Below are 19,478 nucleotides of genomic sequence, written 5' to 3' on the forward strand. Positions count from 1 at the left end.
AAATGTACATTTGAGAGTTCATATGCGAAATCGTAAAAATTTATTTATACAGACATATATAATTACTCCTATACATATAAAAAGCTAAAAAAAGATGGGGACCTTATAAATCTTTTTCTTGGAATTTTTAAGGATATGATGTTGCATACCTTTTCTACATGTAATTGTGGGAACAAATCTCACCCTCATTCCATACTGTTTTAGTAACATTTTAGGTTACAAAAATATTGATTGATAGCTAGCAAATTTCTCTTGTCTTACACTCCAGATAACATATTGTAAGCAACACCGTAAGTTTTAATTATGTATTAGCTAAGGTGGCGACTCGAAACGACACTACTTATTCTACTGTTAGGCCAACACACACGGCCTAAACCCTAAACTTCTAGTAATTTCATGTTTATATATATATATATATATATATATATATATATATATCTGATTAGACGCCTTAATGATCCAATTTTTCATGTAAAATAAACATGAAAATTGAGAAGAAGAAGTCACATGTGTACCAAATTGCCGAGACATGGAAATGGAGAAGATGGGAGTTTGGTAAAGTCTCTTTCGAATGAAAACTGAGTTAGATCAAATACGAAATAGGATGAAAGTAAACAAACAAAACAACACAAGCAATGAAACTGTAATAATTTGGTTTTATACAATCTGTAGTTGCTTCACAACAGAGACGTTTCGAGTGTGCCCCCACCCTTTTTTCGATTATGGACCACTGCTTTGTATTTCAAGATTCCCTCCTTATTTTAACTTTATTATTTTATTTGTATTCTATCAAATTCATTGCTACAGAAGTTTAGTTAGTGGGGTATTCAAATCTTTCGATTTTTTTAATTTAATTTGACGCAGTATAAGTATTTCAACTATTGCTATGTTTATGAATTTGTGTTTGGAGATACAAATTTGCTCTTCTTGCATGCTCAGTTGCATGAAATCCGTAGATAATATTAGTAGTTGCATGTTTTTCTAGATATACCAAAATTTTAACCATGATTTAGAAACCTTTTTTTTTCAATTTTTACGCCATTTATTCATAAACAAATGTCGCACTTTAACTAGGCGCAAAATTATAACAAAAACAAGATATAAAAAGTTAATGGAATGTGAATCTTGCATAGTTATATTAAATTTTAAATAATAAAAATAAACAAGTTATTTAATGTTGCATATTCAAAAATTAACAATAATCAATATTTATTGATTAGTTTTTAGTGATTTGTGCATGATCTAGAATTGAAAAGTGAAAACCCATGTTCTTAAATTTTGGATTGATGAAATTGATAGTCAAGCCCAATGATCTACTAAGGCCCATTGATCTCCCTTTAAAAGTGACATGTATTAAATTGATTGTTATTTTGAATGAAGCGCATATTTTCAATATTAAGAAGATTAAAATAAGATAATATTACATTAAATCTTAAACTATTTATCACTTTGAATTAGAGTGCATGTTAAACTTTAAAAATCTTGAATAATTGATTTTGTATCTTTTGTAAGACACTACTACTATCATCCAGAAGTGATCTAGAATCGGAATAGTTGATGTGGCTTGCTGAACTGCGATAGTGTATATCAAGTGAGTTTTACTAAGACACGACCCGCGTGAACCAAAGTGTGCCCATCACTTATTTGGGTTTCCGAAACACTAACAAGATGTCGATTTTTTTGATTGAAGAACTCACAAGCTATCATACTTCACTTCTATACTGAAATCTTCTCACTGCGGACTTTTCTTGGTGTAAATGAAAATTAAATAAATAAAATCTGAAACAACTGTGGCCAAAGATAGTTGATAGGTGAGTAAAATTAAGGAGTGAACTTCAAAAGCAGTCCGTGGACTATACGTTTATCTCGCCTTTAGTCCTTGGACTTTCAAAATATCTCTAGACAATCCTGGACTAAGCGTTTATCTCAAAAATTGTCTTTTTTCACTGTTTTCGGTCAAAAATATTCTTTTGGGGGTTTGTGCAATTTGGTCATTTCCAAAATTTTACTTTTCGGGTTTATGTCAGCTCAATGAAGAATCTAGCTTTGAATAGAAGAATGCTCTCAGGGCATCCGCAACGCGTCTCGTTGCGGTCCCTATCTCGTCTCGGAGAGACGAGACGACAGCTAGACAGCGTTGCGGGCTCCGTCTCGTCCCCATCTCGTCCCGTAACTTCGTCCTTGACTCCCACTCGCCAGCCCGCGAGTGGGCGTCATTTATTTCCGTTAAAAATGTATTTTTTATTATTTTTTTAAAAAAAGTCAGAAAAAAATTGAAAAATAAAAAAATCCCAAAATTATACTAGCCGTTTTTACAATTTTTTTTTGTATTTATTTAACCCCCAATCACTTCAATAAATATCAAATCATTCCCACAAATTAATCCACCAAAAAAAACTCTCTATTCTCACTCAAACACTCTACATTCTTCATCTCAAAACATTATTCTCTTCCCAAATTTAATCCATTCATGGATCCATTTGAGCAAATGCGTCGAATAATGGAAGAATCGCTAGCAGAAGATCGACGTCGGGAGGAGGAGGAAGCTGCGGCGCCTCAAAAGCGATCCCGGACTCACATCCATCGTAACCGGGAGGAAGCCGCCGCAAGGTTGGTACGCGACTACTTTTGTAACAACCCGGTATGGGGAGAGACCTACTTCCGTCGCCGTTTTCGCATGCGGAAACGGCTATTTAGGGCATCTCCAGTGGCTTTCGCCCAGCAATTGCCCAGCCACGAACTCCTCCTGCCACATCATCAACACTAAAAATCCTCCTGCCACATCATCAGGACAAGCAAATAGCCCAGCAATAGCCTAGCAACATCACCCCTAATTATATAAAACAAATAATTGACAATCACACAAAATACGGAATTAAATGTACAGTACGACATAGATACGAGAAAATTCAATAATATTATTTAAATGTAAAAAAGTACAATAAAAAAATACATTAATTTAAAAAAAATTACATTAAAAAATACATTAATTTTTTAAAAAATACATTATTTTAAAAAAAACACGACCTCCGCCTCACTCCTCGTCTCCGTCGCCCCCCTCGCCACCGTCACCGTCGCCGCCGCCTCCGTATCCGCCGGAACCCCCCGGTGCCCCCTCGGTCTTCAAATCGTCATGCATGCTCACGAGCATTGCGTGAAGAAAACTCTTCTCCTCGGGGTCCGTCTCCGTCCGCCATTCGACTAACGTCTTAGCCATCTGAGCACGCATTTGTTGACGCGCGAAGAATTTGAGATCCTCTGTCGACTGGCCAAGGGGGGATGCCGACTGTACCTCCTGGGACCCCCCGGCGCCCCCCTCGCCTCCCATTGCGCCCGCCTTTGACCAACCGGGCGAGTTCGGCGAGCGAACGATGGCGGGGACGGGAGCTCCTCCGCATCCTTGGGGAGGTCGTGGGAACCGCCGCTGTAATCACCGGTATAGTTCAGTCGTTGCATCTTCGGCCAGCCAGCATCGACACCTACCCGGAACTTCTCTGAGTCGTTCAGCACCTCGTAGCTGTTCCAGTAGGTGAACTCCTTATACAACCCGGGCTGGGGGAAGGCTTTCTCCGCTATCCTCCTGCAGTCGTCCTCCGTTTGTCCACTCCTCTGCATGCGTAGGGCGTTGGCGTACAAGCCCGAAAATAGGTAGACCCCAGCCCCGATTCGGTCCCACCCCTTCCGGCACTCCTCCCCGGTGCGCGGCCTCCCATCCGGGCAAAATCTAATGTAGGCTGCAGCAATTTTGGCCCACATTTTGACGATCCTCTGATTGTTCGAAGTCAGAGGATCATCACAGACACTCACCCATGCCTTGGAAAGCGCGACGATTGACCGACCCTCTTGTCCTTCCCCTTGCCCTTCTTCTTTGCGGGGCCCCGACCCCGCCCCTACTCCCCTACTCCCCCGTTTGAACGGGAGTTTCCGGAACACTGAGAATATTAAACCCCAACTCCTCTAAGGAGAAAGTCTCATATTGCGTGAACTGTGCCTCCGTTGGGGTCGATGTGTGCGAAGAATCAGTCGAAAAATCAAAACTAGGGCGATAGACGTTTCCCCCCGCGGCGTCCCCTGCGTCGCCGGTACCCCCCGCGGCGTCCCCTGCGTCGCTGGTACCCCTCCCGGCATCATCTGCATCCCGGGACCCCACCCAGCATCATCTGCATCCCGGGTGTCCACCCCGGCATACTCTCCCCGAGTGCCATCCCTGGCATCATCTGCTCCCACGGGTACATGTTGTAGTACCCGGGCATCAGACCCCATCCACCTCCCACGGGTACCGGGGGAGTTTGAGACCCGCTCGTCACTGGAGTATCTTCGTTGTTGTTCTTCATTTCGCATTATTGATCTTGTACAGAAATTAAGATAGAGAGAGTACTCGTTAAAATAAGTAGTATGAATGAAAATGACGTGCAAATCGCGTACATATAGTGTTTCGAAAATTTAAAAAATAATAATTAAATTTGCTCGCCGAACGCTCGCCGGTCCTGAGCCTGCAATGGCGGCGAGCGGACCGGCGAGCGCTCGCGAATCGGCCGCGCTAGCCGATTTTTTTCACCGAAATGGCGCTCGCCGGTTCCAATGGTTCGGCGAGCGTCGGAAATCGGCTAGCCGACCCACTCGCCGCCATTGGAGATGCTCTTATGCACATCGCAAATACATTGGCAGCCCGGAAAGAGTTCTTCCAAGAAGGGTTCGACGCCGTTGGCCGTCCCGGGAAGAGTTATTAATGTGGTTTTTTATTTTTTTAGAATTTTAAGTTGTAATTTTATTTTATTTAATGAAGTATGTTTTTATTAATTGTATTTGTTAGAAATAAAAATAAAAAATGAAATTGAATGAATAGTTAAGGGATGAGATGATTTTTTTTAATAAATAAACTCCTATTAAAGGATGAGAAGGTTAAGAGACGGAGAGTTGCAGGTGCTGTCTCCAAGTTAAGAGATGAGATGAAAAGTACAGTTTGACCCATAAATAGTGAAGAGATGAGACGGTTAAGAGACGGATAAGAGATATCGTTGATTAGAATTTAGCCCGCAGATATATAGAATCGGGCTTTGAATAGAAGAATGTACAGTTGCAGAGAGAGATGATGATTTTACACATACTCACAATGCAGTCTTCCTCGAAGAAATGCAGTTCAAATTGAATATGACTTGATTTTCTTTCTCTCCTACTTTCCTAATCCTTTCCTATTCCAAATGTGACCGCGCTTCATCGATCCCCTTTTCGAATTGATTGTCCGTTACGAATTCTCCTCTCTTCAATTTTGTACCGACACTTCCTAATTCCGCGTTTTTGGTGGAAATTTAGTTGTTGTTTTTTTCTCTAGAAAAGAAAGGTGAGTTTGAGGTGATGATGGTTGAGGAAGAAGAGGGATCGCCGGAGAAGGAGGAAATTGGGGACGAGTTTGATTTAATAGAAATTGATACTCTTTGGAGAATCATGGAAGAGCCCTTTAATCCTCCACTGGTTAATTCTGTCTTCATTTTTCACCTTTGATTTTATTGGTGGAATTTTGCTGAAATCTAAATGTAGCTGTAAAATTGAGGGGTTTTAAAGGCAAGAGAGAAATATAAACAGACAACCATGACCCAAATTATTATTGAGCTGATACAACCTGAAAAGTAGTATAATTTTGGAAATATCAAATTGTCCAAACCCTTCAAAACCTCTAAAAGGGTATTTTTAATCGAAAACCGTGAAAAATGATTATTTTCAAGATAAACGTTTATTCCAGGATTATCTGGAATATTTTGAAAGTTTGGAGACTAAGGACGAGATAAACGGATAGTACAGAGACGGTTTTTGAAGCTCACTCAAGATTAAACAAAATAGTTTTTTAGGTATATACACGGAAAGAAAATCGCTGATCAACGTCAACTATAGCAAAATAAAGGATCATTGTTTCCTAACATAGATAATGTATTTGATCGTCAAGTTGTTTTATTCAACTAATACTATTATCGTAAAATTCAAATGCAAAAAAACGCGTAAGCCTATCCCACTCAATTAATTAATCGGCTGTAAAAAAAATTCCTGAACAACATCATTTTAAGAAATAGTAGGAAGAAATTCCAAACTTAAAATCGGTAAAAGTATAATTAATTTTCATCTACTAATACATGGTTCACACATAATCTCACAACAAATACGACCGAACACTAAGCATATTGTATAAATTAATAGTATTTGAATTTCGCCTACTTTTTAAAATCAATAAATGGGTGCAGAATTGCCTATTCATCGGCAATTAATTAACGTTATATATTTTAACGAATATAATTAGTAGTATCATCATAGAATTTGTTTCGTGAAATAGCTAATTTTATTTTAACGAAACATAATGCAATTAACGCTGTATATATTTTAGGGTAAGTTTATATGGCAATAATATGGCTGGTCATAAATGTCATTTCAGTAAATATAGATACTTTTAGATATTAATAAAACAATTGCCTCATTTAATGCTTGTTTCAGTTGACAATATACCTTTTTTTAAAATTCACGATACCATTCCAGTTTTAGACGTAATTTACCACTCAACTTTTTTTACTACTACTACTTTATTTCTATTTATATTATACTTTATTATATAGTTTTAACAATATTTTTTTTAATTTTCTTTTTCAAATTTTGTACTTTTTCAAACAAATTTAAGGTTAATTGAAATTATCAATTCAATATAAAATCAATGAAACATCCAATTATTCAACTGTGTATGGATCTACCATTTGAATATCAAATTATTCAATTAATTATAAATTTATTAAATTTCATGATTATTAAATTAATTATAAAATTATTTTAAAAATCAATTGACTTAATAAGAGATGTAAAAAAATAATTGAGTGAAAGAAAGATAGAATTGGTAAAAATTAAGGACTCATTAATTTTATACTCCACTAATTTGCTTAAAAATCGAAATTCATTTTGTTCATTTTTTTCTATAACTAAAAAGAAATAAAATCTGACAATATAAGAGAAGAAATGATTACAGTGTAAACTATAGAGCGTATATATAAGCTAAGCAAACATTTATGGGAGATTTAAGCCATAGGGTAAAGTAGTCATAGAAATTTTGATACTTTCTAAATGCATTAAATTTAATTGTAAAATATGATTATGGCCAGCCCTAACCTTTTAGCATCACTCTATATTTTAACCTCTTTTGAATATAATTGACAGTTAAATTAGTCGAAATCAAGGAATCATTACTTATTACGATGAGACAGCATATTTAATTATTATTACCGTCTGTACGGATTATAAGCACTAGGCTAAGTTAAAAAAAACCTAATTTAGGCTATTTTTAATAGAGCAGTGATTTAGAGACATAATCTCTCCAAGCTATAATACCCCTATGTCACTTTGTCATAAGCCAAATTATAATATTGACTAATATACCCTTATTTTAAATTAAATAATAATTAAATAAATATATATAGGGGTGCGATAAAATGACAACACCTGTTAAAGTAACATCATACCACCATTCCTAACCAATCATTTGTACACGTGGACAAATAATCAGCTACCATGTGGCAATCATAAAAAATGCTCAAGGGTAAATTTTCTCGGCCAGCAATATCCAAGTGTTTATACTACTGTTGTGTAGCTTTTATAATATTGCTGGATACGTGGTGTCACAATGTCACTTTAAGAGGTGTTGTCATTTTAACACAAACATATATATATATATATAGGGGTGTATTCATTTCCTTTTCCTATATTTCCTCCTTTTTCCTTCTTAATATCAGCCATTAGATTAGAGAAATGGGCGGTCAAGATCAACATTGGGTAATTAATCTCGTGTTGCATTATTTGTCCTATTTTGTGCATTATGAGGGTACAATAGTAAACTAATAATGGCTGGAAACTGCTACGAATAATGCACCACATGGTCACGAGTAATGCATATAATTGACTATATAATGCACAATATGTGAACTGCAATGCATACGAATAAGATGTACCATGTTATGATGTTTGGACACACGTTTCTTGTTTCCCCTAAGGGTTTAATAAGCTTAGGGGCTAGGGTATAGTACGAAGACACGTATGTAATCTTCACATGGTAACGAGTAATGGATATAATTGACTATATAATGCACAATTTGTGAACTGCAATGCATACGAACAAGATGTGCTGTGTTATGATGTTTGACACACGTTTCTTGTTTCCCCTAAGGGTTTAATAAGCTTAGGGGCTAGGGTATAGTACGTACGCATTAATAACAAATTATAAAACGGTACGAATAATTCACCAAATTGTCACGAGTAATGGATGTTATTAACTATATAATGCACAATATGTGAACTGCAATGCATACGAATAAGATGTACCATGTTATGATGTTTGACACACGTTTCTTGTTTCCCCTAAGGGTTTAATAAGCTTAGGGGCTAGGGTATAGTACGTAGACATTACTAAATGCACGTATGTAATCTTCAATTTGTTGATTAACCCATATACACAATACCTCTAATAATGCATAATATACTGAGATAATGACAATTAACAGCTACATAATGCACTACCTAAACCAAATAATGCACATACGTATATTCCAATAACAACAATTTGTTAGTAATGTCTACGTACTATACCCTAGCCCCTAAGCTTATTAAACCCTTAGGGGAAACAAGAAACGTCTGTCAAACATCATAACATGGTACATCTTATTCGTATGCATTGCAGTTCACATATTGTGCATTATATAGTTAATAACATCCATTACTCGTGACAATTTGGTGAATTATTCGTATCGTTTTATAATTTGTTATTAATGCGTACGTACTATACCCTAGCCCCTAAGCTTATTAAACCCTTAGGGGAAACAAGAAACGTGTGTCAAACATCATAACACAGCACATCTTGTTCATATGCATTGCAGTTCACAAATTGTGCATTATATAATCAATTATATCCATTACTCGTTACCATGTGAAGATTACATACGTGTCTACGTACTATACCCTAGCCCCTAAGCTTATTAAACCCTTAGGGGAAACAAGAAACGTGTGTCCAAACATCATAACATGGTACATCTTATTCGTATGCATTGCAATTCACATATTGTGCATTATATAGTCAATTATATGCATTACTCGTGACCATGTGGTGCATTATTCGCAGATACCAAAATGTGGCAGTTACTTTTCCGTCAAATGTCAATAATAACCCTGTAATGCATACAACCACCTTCTATAATGCAACACGGAACCAGTTTTATAGAATCAATCTGATCCGTTGATGGCTTAGATCTAACGCGTAATATTAAGAAGGAAAAAGGATCAAAGATGTGAAAAGGAGAATAACGCTCCCCTATATATATATATATATATATATATATATATATATATATATATATATATATATATATATATATATATATATATATATAAATGGTTGTGATCAATTGAGATTTTTTAGCCTAATTGAGAATTGAGATGCATTATCAGCCATTCATTTTTATTAAATGAGTGGTCCAACATTTACCACATGAAAAATATTTTTAGGTTAATTAATTATGAAAGTGCAGAATGGTAATTTCACCAATTTCACTTCCTCAAACGACCAATCCAAATCCATCCACCAGCAAACTATACTCATACACCATATCCATACACAAATACCCCAAATCCCGCTCAATCGCCGGAAATATCGCCTTCATACTCTCCACATCCGCTCTGCACGCCCGCTTCGCCGCCTCTTTGTACGCAATCAACCGGATCCTCGCCGCATTCGCCTCCACATCCACTATCCCGCTCTGCACGATCACGATTATTACCGATTCAATTCCGAAATTGATTGATTTTTTCATCAATTGAATCACCTACCTCGGCGGCGGTGTCGTAGAAGTAGGAGGCGATGTAGAGGTTGCTGAATCCGTCTCCGCCGCCGCCGTCGAAGGTGCAGTTGCTGCGCGGGCACGGCGCGTCGATTTTGAGCACCTTCCGCGATAACGCTCTGCATCTCCGGGATTTTGAGCTACATATTTTGAGATGTAATTTTGAGATTTTGATTCTGAATTTTGGAAATCTTTTGTGTTGTTCACAAGCTAAGCTGTTGACATTTTGCTATAAATTATTGATATTTAATACGATGGCTTGCCGATAAAATTAAACACCACAAATACAATGATTGATGCACTTTGATGACGTATGCGTCCGTCCTCTATAGATAAAAAATAGATAAAATTCATAAAAACAAATTTTTATTTGTAACAACAATGTGCCTGCTGTCTATATTTCCCTTTGTTTTTAACGTAGAGAGGTATGTAAGTAATTATTAATGGAAACGATGGGTATGTAAGAAATTTAATTAGAAACGAGATGGCTAAGTAACGTTTAATCAAAATAGTCTGGTGAAGTATTTAATCAGAGAATTGAAAATTGGGGACCGAAGTCCACTCTAGTCAAACAAAACTCAATAATTTAGTTGCCTATGATCTGTTTAACATTAATATTCAACTAACAATTGTTAGATTAAAAATCAAATGCAAACAAACACATAAGTCCATTTCCATCAATTAATCAATTGTATAGCTCTCTACAAGATAATATAATCCCATAAAAAAAGATTATTCCACGCATAAAAATTCACGAGATGGAATAGATAATTCCACACATAAAAAAAGATGACATAAATTGTTGTGTATTATAAATAGCTTTACATTCAAAATCATTATTTTTGTGTATATAATATATAATACATTGATATATATAAAAAAATTCAATTCTCAAAATTCTCATTTTTTTAAAAAAATTCTCAATAAAACCACTCTCTATATATTAATAATAATAAAGTTCTGGCAACTATTTTAATTCGCGCAATCAAATTAATGTTTTATTCCACAACAACATTATATTCACTCCACTCGTTAATAACGAGTCGTTATTGATGTAGGTAATCTCCTTTATTGAGAAAACCAATATTTTTCACCAACTACTAATAATACTCCCCCATCTCACAAGAATATGCACTCTTTACTTTTTAATTCGCGTCACAAGAATATGCATTTTCTAATTTTAGAAAATCTTTTATCTCTATTGAGGTGAGACTCATTCTCCACAAACAATACTTTATTAGTTTTTTTCCCCTACCTCTCTCTTATTTATCAATTTTGTATTAAAATCCGTGTCAAACCCTAAGTGCATATTCTTTGTGGACGGAGAGAGTATATTATTATAACATTCATTCAGTAGGAGTAGCATTTACAGTGTAATCATTTTAATTCATTTTTCTTATCCATAATGAATAAAACGCATACACGGCCAAAGAAATTAGGGGTGCTTATACAGTTTTTCAGTTCTTGATAAGCAACCGACTGGTTAGTTGAGGAACCGGAAATAAGGGAATCAATTCCGGTTCCAATTTTTTTAAAAAATTTCGGATTACAATTCAACTTTATTTTATTTTATAATTTAATATACTAATAAATCTAACTTAATTGAATTAATATTGAACTGAAATAAAATAATACTGAGTGATTTTTAGATTTAAAACCGTGTTAAATTTGCGAACTCTGTTTTCGAAAGTATTTAAAATGTTTAAAACGTGATGCTTTGAATCTACAATTATTTCCCAATCCACTTTTTATGAACTAACTACTATGTGTAGAACATCATAAGTTTGTTGTTCTCCAAAAGAGCTTATAAAAATACAATATCTTTTCATATTACAGAAATCTAACTTTATAAGAAATTGACTAAAGTCTATTTTTAGTCCTCTACATTTGCCCTAAAAAACTTTTTGGTCCTATACATTAAGTGCGTTACCTCAAAAGGTAACGCACTTAATGTATAGGACCAAAAACTTTTTGGCAAATGTAAGGGACCAAAAAACGGGAAAATGAGATTCAATTTTAAAACTCATTTTTTTTTAAAATTGCTAAATTTTAGAATTTGATCCTTTAAAAAAAAGAATTGCCAACATAAATTAGTCCGACCTACTATTTGTTAATCGTTTGATGATTCTTTACAAAATAAGACTACACTTGACATCAATCTTACCCATCAATAGACATGTATATTGTGGTATTGTTGTTTTGTATTTTTTTTGTGTGTTTATTTGAAAGTTTAGGTATTATTTGTTATATTTCTAGATGTTGGATTATTATTTTTTAATAATGAATTATTTAATATTATAAATAAATTTGGATCAAAATTACACATTGGTTCCAAAACCGAGGGTTCTTAAAATTAGTCGGCTTCGGTTCGGAGATTTATGAAAAAACTAAAACCGATCAACCTGGTTAGAACCAGAACCGAAATAGGCCGAATAAGCTTGCCTAATGGAAATCTATATACTAATAGATAAAATTACTCCAAACAAACCTACCATTTTTTGATGGATTAATTAATTTAGCCAATTTGATTGAAGTTGTGAAAATATAGTTATATACCTTCCACTTTCCTCGGCATAACCTTAAACATGATCAGGAGCTGATAAGCATGTAATATTTAACAAAAAATAATAAGGCGAACCATGCATGTTCTCTACTAATAATATTATAATTATTTTTTCTTCTATTTATTTTTATTTTACCAATTTTGTATTACTTGTCGTACAATTCCAAATGTCTAGTATATTTTTATATATGAGACGGAGGAAGTATAAAATTACAAAAATATCTTTATATACCAAGTAGTAGTACAATGTTTTTTGAAAATTGGTGGAGGTCCATGGAAGACCCACCTTCCCTTCGTCAATGCTTGCAACCACACAGTGAAACCCACATGCATATTACTACTTCCTCTTTCCATAGTAATGGAGGCATTCATTTTCGACACGAAAATTAAGAAAAATTGTGTTAAGTGAGTTAAGTAAAGGGAAAATAAAGTGGAAAATGAAAAATGTAGAGAGATGAAGAGAGAAAAAAGTAAGAGAGTAAAGTAGGTGTGGAAAAATGTTACTTTTACTAAAAAGAGAAATGATTCTATTATTATGGAACGTACTAAAATGACAAAATAACTCTATTACTATGGAACGGAGGGAGCATAATTTATTAGTCCAAATATAGATATATTGCAACTGGATATTTATCCTTCCTTATAAATTGCAAAATCAATGAAAACTATATCCATCCAATCTAGAACACCGACAAATTAAATTTCTGGCAGAGGCTTTAAATCGTACGTATGAAGGTAGGCTTTTCGATTCATAGACACATCCAAATAAGTGTGTGTGTGTGTAACTAAGGTGAATCAATATATTCTACGTATAACATATATAGACATGATTGTAATTTGTAATGTAGAAAAAGATAGTGATAAATGTGCCGATGCATAGTGAGAAGGCTAAGTCAAAGGCCATAAAAATTGCTGTGGCCGTTGAAGGTATAATTTCTCTTATCATATGTGTACTGTTTTGTGTCTGTCAACTTATCTATTTTGTGTTTTGAAGTGATAAATAGTATTAATGATTTATAGTAATGGATTTGGTGCAGGAGTGATGGGAGTGAGTATAGGAGGAAATGATAAGCTAGAGGTGGTGGGAGAAGAGGTAGATTCAGTGTGTTTGGCCAACTGTCTCAGGAAGAAATTTTGTTTTGCAGAAATCATAAGCGTCGGAGAAGCCAAGCCACAACCTCCCAAACCACCAGTGCCGCCGCTGTGTCCACCGCCGCCGTATTGCCACCCCATTTATTGCTACGATCCTCCTCCCTCCAATTGCTCCATTATGTGATTAATTGCTATTTTGGTGTTTCGACCTGAATATATTTTATTTTACTTATGTATTGTCTGTGTTGATAATTAATGAAAATTTTCAATTTGGGGTTTCGAACATATGGGGATTTGTTCAAAGCTTTCCGAATCATATTGCATAACTTACATACCAAGTACTTTTGTCTCAAATTAATTAGGTAACAAGGAGGTCATTAACTACTGTAATAGTATTATGTTTCTTGTTACATTTTTAACTTGCCGTTTTGTAACATATCATTATATTACTATCATGAATTGGCGTGAACATGACAGAAAATGGGTTGCCTTAGAGGAAGTACAAATTGGTGGAGTCCATTCGTATAGTAAACAAAGAGATTCAAGACTGACAAAATGAAATTTCATATAATTATATATTTGATCATTACAAATTTACAATTTAAGATCAAATAGAATGAAAAATAAAGGCCACTCAATACAAAATGTCTTATAGCTCGCATAAATCAGATGACATGGAATGATTATCATTGATCTAAATTGATTTATTTTTATATTGCATGTGTTGAAGTATGAAGCCTAAAAGGAGGTAAACAAGTTGAGAAGAGCCCCTAAGCCAAATTCCATGTTAAATGTGAATAGTAAATGTGTTTTATCCATATGCCCAATATTGTTTCTTATCCTCATTATAAAATTTGGACTAATCTTAACGAACTTTTTGTATGCGAGTTCCCAATAATTTCATAAGCGTTGAATAGTTTGAAAATGATGCATAGGCTATTTTAATAAGTACGCTAGTTTCAATTTAAATAGCACTGAATAGTCAACTTGAATAGCCCATCAATATCACAATATTGGTTTCATTAATAAAATAACTAGGTAACTATATATTTTACACTCCGCGATATACGTGACGACGTAAGTATCATTTTCTTTACATCTATCTAATGATATTTACTTTGTTTCTTACTTGTTATTAAAAGTCTAGAATATTAACATCTCACAAAGGTTAATAAAACTTATTGAATTCTAGAATACTCACAAAGTTTAATCCTACCTTAACGATCCGGTCAAGCCAACCTAAAGCCAAATACAAATACGAATAAAAAAATTGACCAATGTAATTGATGTATTTCCGATTGAATTCATAGGTAGTTTTCAATGTCTGCAGTGATATTCTTCGATTGATCACTCTCATCGTCTGCAAACTTGTACGAGCTTGAATCTCTTCAAAATTTGTTCTACAAAGTCACAAATGTATTATAATTATAAAAGATCTCTTTTGTAGGGAGACAATTAGTTAGTTGATGCTAGCCGCATCAGACCTTGTAATATTTCAGTAGTCAATTGTATCAAAATTGTCTGTTTAGAATTTAGCTAATTAATAGATTGGGGAGGGAGATGTAGATAAGGAAGAGTTGACCCTTGACTGCGTCTTGAGAGGACCTGTAAGACCACGTTTATCGATTGGGTTGGGTCGGTTGCCACGTAAGTAATGTAATTAAAAAAAGATTATCTACACATGAGTCTCTCTCTTTGACACAAGTCCCCCTCTCTCTTCAAACAGACCTTTCTGTCTCTCCTCCCCTTTCACCACTCAGCCAATGAGATTGTGCCAAATGGCACAATTTCATTGGCTAATATTATTATTTTTAATAATTAATATATCTTTAATATATTTTATTAAAAAATTATAAAAATTATACCAAAAATCATAATTTTTCTTCCTCTATAAATAGAGACCACATTTGCTATAGTTTTGCGCACAAAAAAATATCATCTTTTCTCCTCCTATAATCCTTATTGTTTAATAGAATTTCATATTTTTTAGTTTCCCTTGTTGCTAGCTATGGAGGATGATGAGAATAATATATTCTCCGATTCCCAAAACTTCAACCCTTCCCAAAATGTTAACCCTTCACAAGATTATTTCCCTAGCTTTGATGATTTTCCGAATTCTGAGCAGTTTCAAAGTTCATTTCAAAATCAACATTCAAGCCAAGCCATATCACAAACCAAGAGTGCTGTAAACACTCCACATGGTTGGAGTGAGCAAGAAGACATGGCATTAATGTCTGTTTGGTGTTTCGTGAGCACGAATGCAGTTGTTGGCACCAACCAAACTAGTATCCATCTATGGCAAAATGTTCTTAAACTATATGAGCATACAAGAAAAGAAAAATCCAAGAATTGGTGAACAAAGAAGTTTGGAGTCATTGAAACAGCGCTACAAACGACTCACCGCAAATGTCACAAAATGGGTTGGTGTATACAAAAAGCGCATGATCGAGCTACGAGTGGCCAGTCTAAAGAGGACATTGAGAAAGCCGCTCAACAACTGTATGGTAAGAGCAAATTTACTCACCATATGGTGTTTGAGGAGGTGATGAGACTCAATCCCAAGTGGGAATTGAAATTGAATAGCATTGGTTCAACGCGTTTCCAGCCAGATGAAGATAGTCTTAAAGAAAGTCGTGGGAGCTCAAAAAGGTCAAGGACTAGTGAGGAAGGAGGACCTCAAATCGACTCCACTCCTGAGAGTCGTTCTTCAACATTGCAACGTCCTATTGGAAGAGATCAAGCTAAGGCTAAGGCAAAAAGAAAAGGCAAAGAAGTTGCAACACCATCATATACAATTCCTAATGATTTCACTGCAGCACTGCTAGAAATGAGAGACACGCATGAAAGGGAATGTGATATTCAGGAACGGAACATCAAGGCAGCTAGTGATATTCAGGAACGGAACATCAAGGCAGCTATCCTTACTCCGCTGATGGCTAGGAGGGACTTAACTCCAGAAGAAGAAGATCTGAAACGCAATCTCATTGCAGAATTGTTTGGGAAATGATCGTAGTTTATCTATTTTTAATGTATGTTTCTTAGTATGTAACTTTCAACTTATGTTGCTTAGTATGTAATCTTCAATTACCGTTGCTTATTATGTAATCTTTAATTTCTGTTGCTTATTATGTAATCTTTAATTTCTGTTGCTTATGTAACTTCCAGTTTATGTGATAAGCCCTTCAATTAAAGCATGAATAGATGAATTGTGCTCACAAGTGGTGGAAGAATCCAATGACAACCCATGTGATCATGAAAATCAAAGTATGACTACATGACAAATCATTTCTATCACAAGTGGTGGTGGTGGAATCCAATGACATCCCATGTGATCACGAAAATCAAAGTATGATTACATGACAAGTCATTTCTATCACAAGTGGTGGTGAAATACAATGACAACCCATGTGATCACGAAAATCAAAGTATGACTACATGACAAGTCATTTCTATCACAAGTGGTGGTGGAATACAATGACAACCCATGTGATCACGAAAATCAAAGTATGACTACATGACAAGTCATTTCTATCATAAGTGGTGGAAGGATCCAATGACAACCCATGTGATCACGAAAATCAAAGTATGACTACGTGACAAATCATTTCTATCTCAAGTGTTGGTGGTGGAATCCAATGACATCCCATGTGATCACGAAAATCAAAGTATGACTACATGACAAATCATTTCTATCACAAGTGGTGGTGGTGGAATTCAATGACATCCCATGTGATTATGGAAATCAAAGAATGACTACATAACAGGTCTTTTTTTCACAAGTGTGGTGGTATCCAAAGTTCTGCCATGTGCTCACAAATGGTAGTAGTGGAATCCTATGCTCAACAAATTGCTTCTATATATTCACCTATATGCTTCAAGAAAATTACAAACAAATCTTCTCACAATTATTGATCCAACTCTCCCTAAAAAATGTCATCAAGTTTTAATTTTGAAGCTTTCAATCTTCTTGAAGACAATGAATGGGATGAAAAAATTGTTGAACAAAATCAGCAATTCGATCAACTAATCGAGGATATAGCTATTTGGCCAACAACCTTGCCTTCACCACCTGCAACCCAGACGGCTAGAGCTAAAAGGAGATACATTGAAAGGAAACGCGAAGAGGGTCATGATACTATTTTCGAGCAGTACTTTGCTGAAGATCCAATCTATCATCCGGATTTTTTTCGAACAAGGTATCGCATGCGAAAACCATTGTTCGAAAAAATAATCAATAAGCTCATCGACACCGACAACTTTTTTGTGCAAAAGCGTGATGCTACTGGTCGACTTGGTATGTCTGCAATTCAGAAATGTACAACAGCGATGAGGATGTTGGCCTACGAGGCAGCGGCCGACTTGCACGACGAATATTTGAGAATGAGCGCACAACTCATTCGCAAATTTCTCATCAAGTTCGTTGAAGGTGTAATTTCTAACTTCGGCGATGAGTACTTGCGAAAGCCCAACGAAGAAGACTTGGCAAGACTTCTGCATATTGGAGAACAACGTGGGTTTCCAGGCATGTTGGGTAGTATTGACTGCATGCATTGGGAATGGAAGAATTGTCCCACTTCATGTGCCCGACAATATGCCAGAAGAAGCGGGAGTCCGACAATCATCTTGGAAGCAGTAGCATCTCAAGATCTGTGGATATGGCATGCTTTTTTTGGAACTCCAGGTTCGAGAAATGATATTAACGTGCTTGATCAATCTCCTGTTTTTGATGATATTTTGGAAGGTCGAGCACCGAAGGTCAATTACATAGTAAATGGCCACGAAAAAAATATAGGATATTATCTCACTGATGGCATATATCCTCAATGGGCGGCATTTATCAAATCTATCCCAGGTCCATAAATGATGAAGCACAAGTTGTTTGCTCAACATCAAGAGTCCGCGCGAAAAGATGTTGAGCGAGCTTTTGGTGTTTTGCAAGCTCTTTTTGCTTTTATCAAATGTCCATGTCTTATTTGGGATCGTGATATTATGGGGAAAATAATGATTGCTTGCATAATCTTGCACAATATGATAGTGGAAGACGAAAGAAGCGCGTATTCGAACTATTGTGATCCAGCAGAATTTATTCAAGATCTACGTGGACAAAGTAGTCGTGAGAATGAAGATGGAGATGCGAATAATGATTTCATATATTCTATGAATAGGATTGCGAGTCTAGCTTCTTACATGAAAAATAAAGCCCAACTTCAAAACAGAGAAGCTCACAAAGCTCTGCTAAACGATTTGGTGGAACATATATGGGCAAAATTCCGCAATTGCAATTGAATGTCTAGTTTTCATCTTATGTATGAGCACCAATTATGTATTTTCAATTTCGTATTTCAATGATTGTAATTTATGTTTTTTATTTATTTGTTTTTATAATTTTTAGTTTGTCATTTATTACGTTTTTCGATAAATTTACAACAATAAGTATTTCATGTAATAATAATAGTATTAAAAAAATAATATAAAAATAAATTATATAATAGTGTGGTTGGGTGGTCATTGATAAACCATTACAATATATGTGGTTGGGTTGGATGAATATTAATGATGTGTAAGATGATGTGGAGGAGATAGAAATGAATTAAATATTGAAAAAGTAGATGGTTGGGTTGGATTGGGGTTGCTGATAAACATGGTCTAAAATTGGGTCTATAGCTACGCTCATATTTACCAATGTTTTAAAAACCGGACCGGTCGGCGAACCGGCGAAGGTACTGGTTCATGGTTCAACCGGTCCAACCGGTTCAATCACTGGTCGAACCGTTTTACTGTTGTAAATACATACAATTAAGTATACAATATACAAAATATATTAAATTTACACATAATTAGAGTAGTGATCTAGAAAAACCACTACTTAAATGCATAACTAGAGAACACTAATGTAGTTCACTATAAGAGCGATTTAGTTCACTATAAGAGTGATTTAGTTCACTACAGGAAGGAGTGAACGAAAACGC

At 35.3% G+C, this 19,478-nt stretch overlaps 2 protein-coding genes across 2 annotated transcripts; both read left to right on the plus strand.

Annotated features, from left to right (window-relative positions):
• Window positions 1-13,289: 13,289 nt before the first annotated feature.
• On the plus strand, window positions 13,290-13,693 carry LOC121756107 (heavy metal-associated isoprenylated plant protein 16-like). The gene is made up of 2 exons (XM_042151568.1): window positions 13,290-13,344; window positions 13,455-13,693. Exons 1-2 carry the CDS (start codon window positions 13,290-13,292, stop codon window positions 13,691-13,693), a joined length of 294 nt encoding a protein of 97 aa, XP_042007502.1.
• A 3,746-nt stretch (window positions 13,694-17,439) lies between these two features.
• Window positions 17,440-18,369, plus strand: LOC121756108. The gene has a single exon (XM_042151569.1). It carries the CDS (start codon window positions 17,440-17,442, stop codon window positions 18,367-18,369), a length of 930 nt encoding a protein of 309 aa, XP_042007503.1.
• Window positions 18,370-19,478: the final 1,109 nt, after the last annotated feature.

Source organism: Salvia splendens, chromosome 11 (assembly GCF_004379255.2).
Source record: "Salvia splendens isolate huo1 chromosome 11, SspV2, whole genome shotgun sequence".
Lineage (NCBI taxonomy): Eukaryota > Viridiplantae > Streptophyta > Magnoliopsida > Lamiales > Lamiaceae > Salvia > Salvia splendens.